We start from the raw sequence: 14,758 nt of genomic DNA on the forward strand, positions 1-14,758 counted from the left end.
GGTACGATCACAGACCGAACAGGATGTGTTTAGACATTACGATGAACGGATCGTAGCTTTTTGTAATTGGCGCATCGAGCAAATTGGTAGTGGAAAATGTTGCATGGTTTGATGAGATTTGTCCACAACAATGCACCTGTAAATTGCAACTGCAATTTTTGTTTACACGAATCTATTTGCGTCGCGATGTTTCTTTACTTTGCTTAAGAAAGAGTCGTAACTAGTCCCTGTAGACGTGCCCTTACGTTTGATTAGTATCGAAATGACTAAAGACCAGCTCTGAAAACTTCATACGAGTCATTGTCTCCCATTGTTCGTATAAAATGTTTTTTTTTCCCTTTACCCTATTCTTCCCTGTATTGTTACGTAAAGTTAAATGCTTCGTACAATTCACCCAAGTGTCATGATTTCATTTAGAAGTGTTCACTGTAACACTGAAATTTTAAGAGAACAAAGTTTATTATCTTTATATACATAATCGGAAGAAAATGTAACGATCGCTCAAGGCCACTTCCCTCTACTCTGAATCGCATTACAGTTGTACTGTTACGCGATAGCTAGCTTACTTTTCTCTTCGAGAGACAGAGAACGTATGCCAGCAAATTAGCATGAGAAAATGACAAATGGAGTAGCGAAACGATATAGCAGGGACGGTGATCTTGATCGATTAATTCATTGTCTTCCGACTGTAGCACCTGTACGAGATAAAAATAGCGCCAATATTGCAAAATAATCTCCTATATTGTCCTTTGTTTGTTCCTCTCAGAAATATTACGTAAAATCAACTCCTGAAATACGAGATGATATCTTTGAATGAAAGAAGCGCTTGCACGTAAATTTAGGTGCACTAACAGTCGTTTCGAATTGCATGTTGTAAATGAAATATGTCGCACTGTAATCGTTAACGGGCGTGTCGTTGATAATTATTCGCAGAACACAACATTGGTTGGTGCTGGGTTGAACGATCAAGAAGACGAGTTTGCTTCCGGGGTAAGGGACATATTATCTTAAACCATTCTTGTTACAATTTTCAGTGCTTGCTTCTAACAAAGACGAGGCAGCTGTCAAATTAAATGATTCGAACTTCCAAATTGTCTGAAAATTTTGTCGATGTTTCGTTGACGTAAATACCAACGAAGAATGTGTACATAATATGAAATAATTCGAGGAACGCGGCATCTTTTAAACGAAACGAAACGCGCGAATTAACGACACGCGCTGAATACAGCCCGTTGTACGATCAATTTCCTTCGTGCAGGAAGTTCTCAGAGTGGAACGAGAATTGCTTCAATTGGAGCAAGAAGAATTGAAACGACAACGCAACAACCTGGCGTACCGTGAACAGAAACAACTGTCTTTGGCGGAGCAACTGCAGGAACAATGGAAATCCTTGCTAGACGTTGCGCATAGCTCAGCGAACAATGTTCAACAGTACAAGAATCAGCCACCGGTTAATTACAGGTCATCGATGCCCAATCTTCAGTTGCAGGACGTGCAAAGAAGAAGACCACCACCGCCGCCCATACCACCGGCGAAACCGTTGCGTTTGATCGAACAGAGACAACGAGACGTCACTATCAGGTAATTATACAACTCTGTATTTATTATCGTATCAATTCGAATCGTTCCTTTCGTTCGAAACAATTCGTGTCCTTTATCGCGAAGAGAAACGAAACACGATGAACGAAAACGTACCGTGAATCGATGTCACATTTCTTGTTCCGAAAACAAACTATACCACGCGAAAGATTTCTGTTCGCGCGGCAAGATACGCGATTACTCGAATTACAAACAAGATCGTTATATCAGCGTTTAAACAGCTCGCCCGCAGGAAATGCAAATTAGGAGCGGAATATATGTATACGCACTGTGTCGCTTAATTTCCTGCCGATAGTTTCCGCTTTGTTGCATCTGATGTAACATGTTCCGCGCAACACGTCGTACCGGTTGCTCCAGTCCTCGGTTGCAATTCGATCGCACTTAGCATTGAAATTTCTCGCGTGCAGCGTCTTGGATACTCGATCCGGATTTGTTGTTTCGTTCGAAGAAAAAACAAAAGGAAATAACACAGCACTGTAGATACGACCGTGTACAATTCTTACGAGAGAAATCCTAGCAACGTTGAGTGTCAGGTTCGAAGAGAAGTCAGCAGAGAGGATTGCAGGGAGCGTCGATTGATTAATCGGTGATTCGTTGAAATGAACAGGAACAGCAGAATTCCATCCGCGGATTCGATTCCGCAACAAGTGGACGCTCCTTTGAGACACAGCGCATCGGTCACGACCCTTTCCAGCCACGCTGGTCAACAGATGAGCAGGCAGACGTTGCAGGCACTTAGCGCAGTTCCTCGACCACGAATCGTTCAAAGTGACCAGTGGGTCCAACGAAGGAAGAGCGACGTGCCACGAGGCGCTCACGACTTGAACTACCAACATTGGCTCATCCAAGTGAGTATTTTCTAATTGTTAAACGAATTTACCCGACTCCACCTTGGTCTTATTCATGGTGGATTGTGTTACATATCAGCGGTAAGAATAATTCAAGAGTAAACTTCCTTGCAGCCCAACTTCGTTAACTCAACTCCACCTGGGTCTTGTTCCTGGTGGATTGTGTTACACTTCAGCAGTAAGGATAATCCAGGAGTTAACTTCCTTGCAAGTGTAAAAAAATAGAGTAATTATCTTTCTCTCCGTCTCTCAAAAGAACTAACCCAACTCCACCTGGGTTGTGTTCCTGGTGGATTGTGTTACACTTCAGCAGTAAGAATAATCCAGGAGTAAACTTCCTTGCAAGTGTAACAAAATAGAGTAATTATCTTTCTCTCATCGTTTGACTACTTGCTTCGTCTCTTCTCTCTTCTCCGTTTCTCAAAAGAACTAACCCAACTCCATCTGGGCCTTACTGCACTTTAGCAGTAGGAATAATTCAAAAGAAAACTTCCTTGCAAATGTAAAAAAATAGAATAATTATCTTTCTCTGATCGTTTGGCTATTTACTTCGTTTCTCTTCTCTTCTTCGTCTTTTAAATACAGCAGAACCTCGATAAATTCACGTAAAACGAGATTGAAACTTTGCAAATATCGAGATTTTTGCAACAATCGGGGTGACCAGTCCAGTAAGAAACTCTTACACTATACGATTACGACTATATGTTCCTTCCACATCCAAATTTCCTCGTTAATAATCAAATAAGCGAACATCCCTTCCACTTGACAGCAACGTTCGAGATTCTCGTACAATTATCTGTAATTCACAGTCGAGAAGTAACTGGAAAAACCCTGATCAAATTTCGAAACACGATACACGCGATGGTCTCTATCTTGTGAAATATGGAAGATAATCACTTGAAATATTTTTCACAATTAGTCGAAGCACGAAAATGTGCGTGAAACTTTGGTAACTTTTGTTGAATGGTTCGTTTCTTATGTTCAATTTGCTAACATCGTCTTAAGAATGACTCTCTGAACCAGAACAGTCGCTTAAGCTTTTTACTATAGTAACAAAGACAATAGAAATAATATCTGTAGTAAGTTTGATGATCTTTATGATGGTGATTCTGAATCTTCCTGGTACCACCATTTACTGCGGATCTTCCTGGATGTTAACGTTACAGAAGTAGCGGCGAACGAACGAACATTTTCATTTCATACGTTACAACCTAATAATAGAGATAATAATGTATATTACCGGCGCTGCAATATCGTGTTACAGGAAGCGGAACAGAGAAGGATTAGCGAGAAAAATCAGCGATCACCAGCGCGGAAATCTCAAATGCACGTAACAGGAACGTCCGTTCCTTACGCCATGGCCCCAACGAGGACGGACAGTAAACCATTACCAGATTCCATTATACAAACTCTTACACAAAGAGTACAGAACAGAGCTCAGGAAAAGCCTCTACCAACAAGAAGAAGGTCAATACTCTAATAAAGATCTTTGTCGATTCTTTCCGTATAAAAGACATACTTTGAACGAAAAAAAAACCCGGCGATACCTTTCGCGATGAAATTGAAGAATTTAAGTTCGGGTAAAACTTCGAGACAGTTAAGATAAATTGAATTTTCTCTTCATTTGCAGACTCGAACACAGTACTAGCCACGAGCACCTTTCCCCGCTGCAACACCAATCGCCGCAACACGTCTTGCAACAACAAAAACCTCAACAACCACCGCCAATTAATCCCGAGAATCAAGAAAAGATGTTAAGCGTCAGTGGGAAGAAAAAGTGCTCGCACTGTGGAGACGAATTAGGTACAACGAACGCAACGAAATTAACAAATTTAGAGATGCATTGTGACGAAAATAATGTGTATCGTGATCAAACAAATATATATTATTCGTACTTTCAATGGTGACATTGACGAGGAAAGATCAGCAGAGAAAGTTAATGCGAAATTGTAAAACGTAAAATTTGAACTTGCTCGAAGCTTGCACTATTAGGATTTCAAACTATTGATTCATCGGTTTCAATCGTTACAAAGAATCTATTGTAATTTCTACTCCATTCTTTGGTATACATTACGGTCATTGAAACAAAACAGTCGCGACGATTTAAATGAAGTATAAACGAATTTTTACCGCTTTTCTCTCCGATGTTAGGTAGAGGTGCAGCAATGATCATCGAAAGTCTGCGATTGTTCTACCATATGGAGTGCTTCAAATGCTGCGTGTGCCACGTGCGGCTCGGCGACGGCCTAATGGGAACAGACGTCCGCGTTCGGAATCACAAGCTCCACTGCCATAACTGCTACTCCAGTGACGACGGTAGCCACATTTAACTTTTGCTATTAATATCTAAGATCGACGTTAAGCGAATGCCAATTATCTACAACGAAAATCTTGTTTTCTCCGTGGAACGCTTACACATTCACACGATAATGCTGCAGGAGGACATCTCAACATTCTGCACTGAACTCTTAACAAACTTCGAGTGCACAGACTTCAAAGAAAACTTAATCAGCACCTCTTCGAACTAGCTTCCACTAGCCTTTGAAGCCACAACCTTCTTAATACTTCTAACGGCATAAAGTACACAGGATTTGCATCCAACGGATACTCTTTTATAATTAATAAAACTTCATCTCTGTACTCTCTATGGTAAATTATCAATAGTTTCGGTTTATCGCTCTTGTTTTCAGCCTCGGGTTCTATCATACTTCAAGAATGTTACGTACAATTGCATCCAACAAATCCTCCCTCTCTCTGTGCCACATTGCATCTCCTCCAAAGATTTATGTTTTTCGATTCCGTTACTTCGTCAAGTTCATACGATCATAATCTTAATGTTTCAGGTGTCAAGTTCAGTTGCGTGTGAAACCACGGAGCTGTGGCTAATGGGACCGCACTGACTAACTTGAATATAGCATCTCTCGGCTATATTTTATAAGTTATAGTTGACCATTTAGCTACCGGTGACGCGCGACCGTGACACCAACCAGTTTTCTTCTTCTTTCTGTACATAAACATTGACGGACGTAACGAACCAGAGGAATGGACGCGGAGTCCTCGGTTTACATAGGACGTGTATTACTTCTGTGCACTTCGACCGAAAGCGAAGTATATCGAGATTTCAAGTGACGCCGATTTGTTTTCATCGACTAACAACCATAGCAGGACGTACAGAGGACGTGTAAATAAACGTGTATTTATGTAATTAGCGTAAAGATAGGGAACTAACGATACGACGAATCACGAGACAGCTGTTGTCGGCCATTATTAAAAATGCGTCGTGCGTTAGCGTAATATCGGCAAAAGAGTTCACTGTATATTTTTGTATTATAGTTATCCCGTGGTATTTATGAGAAATCCCCGATGCGTGACGGCTATAATAACGAAACCTTTCCCATCTCCAAGCCCCCGCTACACTGTCTTCTCTTCTCGGAGCTTTTATTTTTATTTTTTTTTTTTCCTAAACGCTTGGCAAATCAGTAGATTCGTTCGACTTAAAACACGAACGATCGTCTCTCCTTCTTGCGGAGATCGTTTAGATTCTAGTTGACTAGTGCGCGATACAGTGACCGACTGTAGCTATACAACCGAGATGCGATTTCAAGCGCGAGTTTCTCTTCTTTCGAAAACTCGATTCGTCGCGATACGACAATGTGCAAGTTCCCTAGCGATCGATGGATACTCGTCCGCGCATTCATCGTCGCGTCGAGGACGCATAGTTTTACTATTGTGAAATATTGTATGATATGGTCTCGTGTTATTGCAACATGTAATTTTATATTATCGAGAATAAATGTTTATTATAGCGACCATGGACCGTTATCTCGTTGCTTCGATTTCCTGCCGTGTAAACATCCTTCTTTACAGCGACAACGATCTTCGAATTGATTACACGGTAATTTACGCACTTGATTACACTGCGGGTAAAGAGATGCAAATAAGTACCCGTGGACTTTTCAATTTTAGAAAAGAATTCACGGTGACTCATCGGCAGGGTACGTTTAGCACCGACCGAGGACGTAGTATACCAAGAAGGTAAATGTCGTTGAACTTGAAAAATGGAGATTTTAATATAGAACGAACAAATAAACCTTGCTAGATTTGTTTCCCGGCGGATCAATATAGATCGCGCCGGATGAGAAACATATCGTCCTACTTTTTGAATTTTTCTCGGCAAAAAGCGTATCGCAAAACATGCGTTACAAAGTACGATCGAAATATCATGAATGTTAATGTTTGACTTTTTCGAATCGTTATCTTCGATTAAATGCTTCTTGCGAGAAGTATCGCATCATACTTCGAACCTTCCGCGAAACGTGCGTCTAAAGAAGAATAAAACGACCTCAAGCATGCGTAACATGTATTAAAATTTGCTCTTTTCTAAACACTGTTACAATATTTCATTACTTAAAACATAATTCTGTTCTTTGAATCTTCTTCTATGGAACATTCGAAGAAAAATGGTTTTCGAAAACGTCACAAAAAACGTCACAAATCTACAGTGAAAATTTCAATGTCTCGAACATCGTGACCCTTAAAAAAATCAACAAACGATAAAGTTTAAGGAATGATATATGTTTAGTCGTCAGCTGCATCGCGTTTAAGTACACGGAATGTTCCATCGTATAGAATTACACAAAAACGAGCGAATCAGTGGCCCGAGATGTCGTTAAATTCGCGAATATGATAGTGTAAACAAATAGAGCGTAATGCACGTACACGCAGCCGGGTATCCATTTCGCCGCACCCTATTTCCTTGAAAACAATTAATTCTAGGTCGTGTTGCGTAATCGTGGAAAACCATCGTCGAAGGGAGATGGAATCTGTAACCGTGACTGCGTCACAGCTAGTCATTAGGAATTGAATTACCAGTCACCTTTTCGACTTTTTCACGAGTTTCGGTAATTCGAAACTCATTACTCTATTGATACACTACAAGGAAATAACAAATGGATATTCTTACAGATCTTGAACGAAGTTATAGTGAAAATACAGTACAAAGGCACGAAAATGTGGACGTTTTTCAAATATATAACATTAAGAATTATTTGACGTATCACCTGGATTAGAAGATACGTGCCATGGAACATTTTTTTTTGCAAGATCAATGGTCTAGAGGAATTGTATAAAGTTCTGGTTTATAATAACTCACTCTGTATTTACCACATGATATACATGAAATAAAAAAATAGTTAGATGATAAACTTGTCTCTATATGTGGCACTAGGTAGAACTCAAATTCCATGGCGTACGTGTATTGGATGAGTTGCTTACAAAAATTAATGCACGGTGAATGATTTTAAGAATAATGGACTGTTGCAATTCTGGAAATACAAGGACTAGGAAAATGTTCTTTATTAATGATTGAGATATGTTTAACACAATTCTGAAATGAAATGTCTCTTTTGTAGGAGTTGCTTAGGATCTTGAGGAGTTTTGAAATTTCGAAACAAGGAAGTAATAGGACAAGATAAGTTTAGGACAATGTCGACATGGAATGTTCCTTCTATACGAGTTACTTAGATTCTTAAAAAGTTTCGAAATTTAGAAACAAGCAGATAATAGGGCAATACAAGGTTTAGGACAATGTCGTCACGAAATGTTCCTTCTGTAGGAGTTTCTTATATCCTTAGGAAGTTTTGGAATTTAGAAACGAGTAAGCTTCAAGGATAAAACAAAGTTTAAGAGATGTATTTCATAAACATGATTCGATGAAGTGTAGTTCAGATGACACAAGAAAAAGTTGTCTTAAAATAAAAGCATCTAGCTAGAAAGATTAGTACACTACGTGAATTATAAGTTCTAAAACCGAAATCATGTACTTCCAGTTCATTTTATAATTTCCGAGCACAAATAATAAAATACAGACCATGTTCAAAATGTTGTTCCAAGTAAAAAATGTTATACAATCCATGGCTCGATTTACCTTGGTTTTCGAGATGTAAAATGTTCATCGACATAAATCGTAACTAATCGTACGCGAGTACTTCAATTTGCCGAACGATTTGTTTGAAATTGCACTGACATATTCTGCCGATATGTATACGTACTGTTCAAAATGAGCACCTCACACCTCTATGGACGCAAATAGACATGCTTCCATTGACCGTATCCACTCGGTATAGGCAAGATGGTTGCTAACACAAACAACAGCTTGTTGACGTTTCCTATCGACTGCTCGTGTGTATCAGCCATTTCATTTAAATATATCCTCGCTTTCATTGAACCCCGTACAAAATGATCCGAAGGGATCGTCAAAGTCAATAGGTTTACCTAACGCGATAACTGAACGTATCGTTATTTCTAGACTGTATCCCGATAACGAAGTTAAATTAGCTCGTTGTTTATATAAGATTTTTCTTCGTCGAACACTTTTTTTTATCGCGGAACACTCTGTACGGAGAACCCTCGAGTTACACGGATTCGTAGATACGCTGTTGTGCCCCTCAACTTATGTCCTTTCTCATATTTTATACGTGCATTTGTATCTAAATATTAAATAAAATTTTGTTCCTTCAATTTTTCTCTTCGTAAAGAAATACACCTAGATCCGTTTAGCTTAGATATCTATCGTTTCATAGAGGAGTATACATAGTTCGGTTTAACTTTCCTCAACTCTTGAAACTCAGATTGCATGTCAAATGTATTCCTGGGAAAAGGAAAAATCAGTTCTGAAAGGGATTTCAACTCGTGTTGGGTCAGACGTGTTCGTCACGTTCGCGAAACTTGTGACTAGGCTAAGAACTATACTCGTGGTATCACATTTTTCTTAATTCGAGACTGATCTTTCTTTGTTCCTTCGATACATCGTATTTATACGTCTCAATTTACGTGGAAAGCTTTTCGAACGAATTGACCGCAAAAAGTGAGGACTCGTTGTACATCTAGAGCATTTGCAAACAGTAGAATACCCTGTTAAACTATGCATAGTGAACCAAACACCATCGCGTTCATGGGATCTCGGGATTAACTCGTTTGAATAATTAAACCATCTTCTGCGTGCCGATCTACGTTTCGCCGTGTTTCCCATTGCTGAGTAAACAATAACCTTTTTTCGTGATCTCCCGGCACCGTTACAGAGCCTGCGCGCATGAAACACGCGTGTGTCAGTCCGTTAAACACAAACAATACGAATCCTGAACTAGAGCGTAGCATCTCGAACCGCCTAGATCGTTGTCGAGCATAAAATTATTAACCCGTCGGATGGACAATCGATTCGACGTAATACTTGCACGCAACCATGTATCTTTCGATTTCTTTTAGGAGGAAGGAGGTAATAGGTCAAGGCAACATTTAGGACAACATCGACCCTCTATTTGACCCAATATGACCCATTTGACCCAATATAACCTCTTGTAATAGTTGCTTGGGTTCTTAAAGAGTTTTAGAACTTAGGAATGATTAAATAATAGGATACAGCAACGTTTACAGTGAATCAGAAAAATATTGAAACACTGAGATGTGCTCGACTTTAAAGATTTATATCTGTGCAATACTTTACAAATACGTAGACTTATTTAATTAACTTGATGTAATAAAACAACGTTATAAATTGAATAAGATGAGTTATTTTTCGAGTTACATAAATATTTGAACGTACATAATTAATACTTTAGAATCAATTTTATAACTTGCACGTTCTCCTGATTTAACTCTTTTGGATTTGTATTTGTGAAAATATCCGAAAAATTCAATTTATGAAAATAATAGATACTATTAATAATACTGAAACAACTGGACACACACTCGAAGTACACCAGAAATGTTTGAACGTGTTTGACAGACTCTAAAACATACGAAACATATATTATTGCGAAAAGAAATCATTTCGAATAATTCCTTTTAATAAATTATAAACATTCCCAAAATACTCTCGCGAGCAAATAACGTTTATATCTCGAAGAAAAAAACTTTTTCGAATCTATATTTCTATTTCTATTTTTTCATCCTTAGAAAAAGGAGAACACAATACCATTGTGGTTATTTATGTTTAGGACATCTCGTATATCACGAATATTAGTATTCAAAGAAGCAGAACTCGAATGACGCGATAAATGTCGAATTAAAATAGAAGTATCTGACAAGAAGAATTGGTACACACACACACATACACACGCACCCTGTGATCACGAAGAATACTTCGTTTACAGTTACGCTTTGGTGTATTCTTTCTCTGCTCTGTACAGGTAAGTACAGTCACGGTTGCTCGAGAAATAGTTGTGTCGGTGTCAGTCGATTGTTGTCGGTCGTGTAACACCTAATCATCGTCGATTGTTTGCGGAAACCATGGCTACTTCATCGCCAGGAAATCACACGCGCCATCCAATCGGTTTATCGGCATCGTTAATTCGGATAGTCTCTATTAATAGGCGCGCACCTGCTCCGGCATGCTTGAAAACGTTCGAGCGTGAATCGAACAAGAAGCGAACTCACTTTTTCGATGGAACAACCGTGGCAACCACGTCCCCTCGGCAAACAAGTGTTTCACGAACACGTTTCACCCTTAATTACCAAACACATTAAACGGTCGGTTAACGTTGGCTGTACATACGCATAATTGACGCGTGCATTAAGGTCACGGCAAAGTTACAATTTTCTTAAAGGTTTCAGTTTAACCCGTACGTCGCGTGACCTGGAAATATTCGAACGTTTACGATTGAAAAATATAAAGTGTCGAAGATATTATCGTAACAAAATTCGAATAAAATCGGACAATTCTTTTATAACGATTATTCCCGTGGACAAATTACTATAGCAAAAACGAACGTTAAGGTTTCGTTGGATCACCTCCGGCACTAATTACCTTCGCGTAAGTTAATTCATTAATCTTTTCGCTGTTGAATTAATCGATGGTAGAAGCCTACGTGCTGAATCTCGCAATTTTAGTATTTAGTAATTACACTGCCGAATATGTAACAATTTTACAGAATTGACCGTGAAAAATGTTTACGTGCCCGGTGATTTTTGTAAGGGGAGCATCTGGAACAATATCGTTACCTTCGAACGGTTAGAACGATTCATTTCGAGCTTTTTTTCAAGATTGTGCAATTTCGAAGAGAAGATGGACATTTTGCGGAGAAAGGTTCCAGAGGCCAGGTTCGAGTATCTTTCATCGTGGTATGTATCCTTGTTATTTGACGTCCATTGACGTCTATTTATACGTTATCCGAAGTCTACGAATCTCATGTTTCCGCGTGCATCAATGAGAAAAGGACAACTTAAAACGAAAGAGACTTCCAACACATTTAACCACGCGAAACGATACGGCTGAACCCTGGTCATCGATAATCCGGTTAGAAGTTTTGCAGCGAGAAGCGATGGTTGTTGTGTGTGTGCAGGCATCTAACCACAACAGTTGTTACTTGTCAAGGAACCGCGACATGTCCCATAGCGGTTAACGAGCCCCCGGAGACTAGACTCGGTTACATTGTGAAGACACTAACTCGTCGACTACGTCCAATACGTATGCATACGATACGATGGGAATTAGTTTTGCATTTTATATGTTAATCAATGTCTAAGGAACTATTTTCTCCTATCGAGTTTTCATATTTCCACGCGGAGAAATTTATACAGACGGGCTCCCGTGTATTAATAACCATCGTATCCTGTTCGTTCGTTAAGTCACTATTATGGTTACTTTGAACTCGTGGGAGTCAATTAATTGCACTATACGGTTAAAATAAAGCTGCGTGAAGTGTATCTGTGTCACAGGTAAATAATCGATAACGCGCGTAATATTTATAGAGAATATAAAAGAGGGTTAAAAATAGTTCAGCTACGATTGTTATTAATAGACTGTAACGGTTATCTGTGTGTTTCACGAAGTTCGAAGTACTCGAAGATTACACGCATCGATCGATCTTGAGATTTGTAGACTTTTAAAGAAGTTCTAAGTTCGAGATGAAAGGAAAATGAAAATCTTTTTGGAATCGAGAAATCTTTAGAGGTGTAGATCTGTGTAGGATAAGTGTTTATAAAATATTTACTATTCAACCGTTAGTAATTTTAAAACGCATTATTAAATTCACAATTGAATTCTCATTTCGAAAACTTCGATATTAAATTTCCTCGTTATTAGATTACCATTGTGTCCTTGTTCAGAATAAGATTGACCCAAATTAACTCTTCGGTGGTAATGTTTTTCGTTGATTTATCTTGGATGACTATCGAGGTAAAATGGGTTTCTTTATATTCAGTTAAAGATTCATTTATATTCGTTTACCGATACAGAAACGACCGGTATTGGTCGACAGAGACGGTCCCATTCTTCTTCGTGACGCGTGACATTGCAGGAACTACATGACGAGAAATACTGCTTGGATTTATTTGCTTTTTTTTTCTGCTGTCGAAGGTTTTTCTAAAACAGCATATTTCTCGATTGAAAATTACATTGAAAATGTATGTTCCACTCGAAAATAACGTACATACACTTACATAATATTGTAAAGTCGATAATTTTACGATGTACAATATGTATTTACACATAAGTGTTATATGTGTGTTATATGAATTCGTGCAACGATTTTTTTCAATATATTTTAAGTACATTAGTCCAAAATGTACTTAAAGAAAGAAAATTATCTTTGAAAAAGTAGATTATCGATAAACGAATTAGTAAACAAAATCCAGTCAAAAATCACGTTTAAATTCCAAGTTTGAAATAATTGATACACAAAGCACTTTTGATCTAAAATTTTATAAAAGTGAGACGCGATACCTTGGCAAAAATATTTTCTAAAAAATAATAATATTCCTTAGAGAGGATTGTTCTATTTTTTATCGACCGATAAAACGTCTCACCGATGTATATAATTGTATGAAAATTTCTAGAGGGCACAAAGCAATCATAAATATTTAAATAATTCTACATTTCGACTTTAGCTTCAGATCCTCTTCGGTAATTGGACGTTAATGTAGGTTAAGACCGATACATATTTATAAGACTGTGTGCACCGAGCAGTTACTAAACAGAAATTATTTACAAACATACGCGTCGAAATAGTAAGACGAAAAAATAACAACCGAATCATTATTTGCTTTATTTTTTTGATAACATTGCGTCAAGAAGATTTTCACATTACCTTTCTTTTTCTTTAAACACGTTTAAAATGACTATTTACAATTATCAACGACTTCCGTTTATTTGAGAGAAATTGTTTAATAAATTTATATTTCCCAGAAATGCAATATTTTTCTTCCGTCTAGATTTTAATATTTTCGTATTTGACACAACCATAATATACATTTCGTTCCAATACAATTTAATCTTCTCTTTAACTTTTATTTCTCAATAATCGTTTCCAGAATTCTAAAGATCCCAAAATCAGTGGATCGAAATGATCATCTTTCTTTCAAGAATAGAAAATTTTCCTTTTGTTTCGAATTTAAACATTCATGTTCGTCCTAATAAATATTTCTCTTAGTCAATTTTTTAACTTTTCTTCTTCAATTATCATTTCCATAAATTTAAAGATTCCAATGCGGAGTTACATTTCCTCCAAATAAAATTCAACTCTACTCCATCTGTTCTTTAACTTCTCTTCTTCGATTTCCAGAAATCCAAAAATGCTCCCAAAATCTAGGCTAACCTAATCTGAAAACGAAATCCAATCGAAAGTACTTCGTGTATTTAAAATCACACTTGTCTTGATTATTGGTATGTCTTCGAGGAATACAATGTTTTACCTCGAACCATGTATTACATTTCCTCAAAATAAAATTCAACCCAAAATTGCTTCCAACATGGTAGATATGAAAACGAAAGCCAATCGAAAGTACTTCGTGTATTTAAAATCACACTTGTCTTGGTTATTGGTATGTCTTCGAGGAATACAATATTTTACCTCGAACCATGTATTACATTTCCTCTGAATAAAATTCAACCGAAAAATGCTCCCAAAATGGTAGATATGAAAACGAAAGCCAATCGAAAGTACTTCGTGTATTTAAAATCACACTTGTCTTGGTTATTGGTATGCCTTCGAGGAATACAATGTTTTACCTCGAACCATGTATTACATTTCCTCTGAATAAAATTCAACCGAAAAATGCTCCCAAAATGGTAGATCTGAAAACGAAAGCCAATCGAAAGTACTTCGTGTATTTAAAACCACACTTGTCTCGATTATCGACCGAAAAGTATCTCCGAGAATAACGATCCACGGATCGTTAAGGGTGCCGAAAAGTTTCTGGTTCTGGCGAACACGAGTAGGCAGCTTCGGCGAAGTTAACGGCGCGTAGCAAATGAGCTACGAAACGTCAACATTCGCTGAAGTGCTACCGTTAATAGGCTGGCACGCTTATTCGTC

At 38.0% G+C, this 14,758-nt stretch overlaps 1 protein-coding gene across 11 annotated transcripts in view; it reads left to right on the forward strand.

Annotated features, from left to right (window-relative positions):
* Positions 1 to 6,257, forward strand: part of Smash (smallish) — a 243,138-nt gene extending 236,881 nt beyond the window's left edge. For 6 of the 11 annotated variants that reach the window (XM_076322698.1, XM_076322695.1, XM_076322696.1 and 3 more), the window contains 7 exons: positions 934 to 990; positions 1,259 to 1,581; positions 2,207 to 2,447; positions 3,712 to 3,914; positions 4,078 to 4,250; positions 4,599 to 4,763; positions 4,886 to 5,281. In XM_076322698.1, coding sequence (XP_076178813.1) covers positions 934 to 990; positions 1,259 to 1,581; positions 2,207 to 2,447; positions 3,712 to 3,914; positions 4,078 to 4,250; positions 4,599 to 4,763; positions 4,886 to 4,911 — 1,188 coding nt within the window. In that variant the 3' untranslated portion in view covers positions 4,912 to 5,281. The other 5 variants (XR_012993583.1, XM_076322701.1, XM_076322703.1 and 2 more) reach the window with 5 other exon arrangements.
* The last annotated feature ends 8,501 nt before the right edge of the window (positions 6,258 to 14,758 follow it).

The sequence above is a fragment of the Ptiloglossa arizonensis genome, chromosome 10 (assembly GCF_051014685.1).
Source record: "Ptiloglossa arizonensis isolate GNS036 chromosome 10, iyPtiAriz1_principal, whole genome shotgun sequence".
Classification (NCBI taxonomy): Eukaryota; Metazoa; Arthropoda; class Insecta; order Hymenoptera; family Colletidae; genus Ptiloglossa; species Ptiloglossa arizonensis.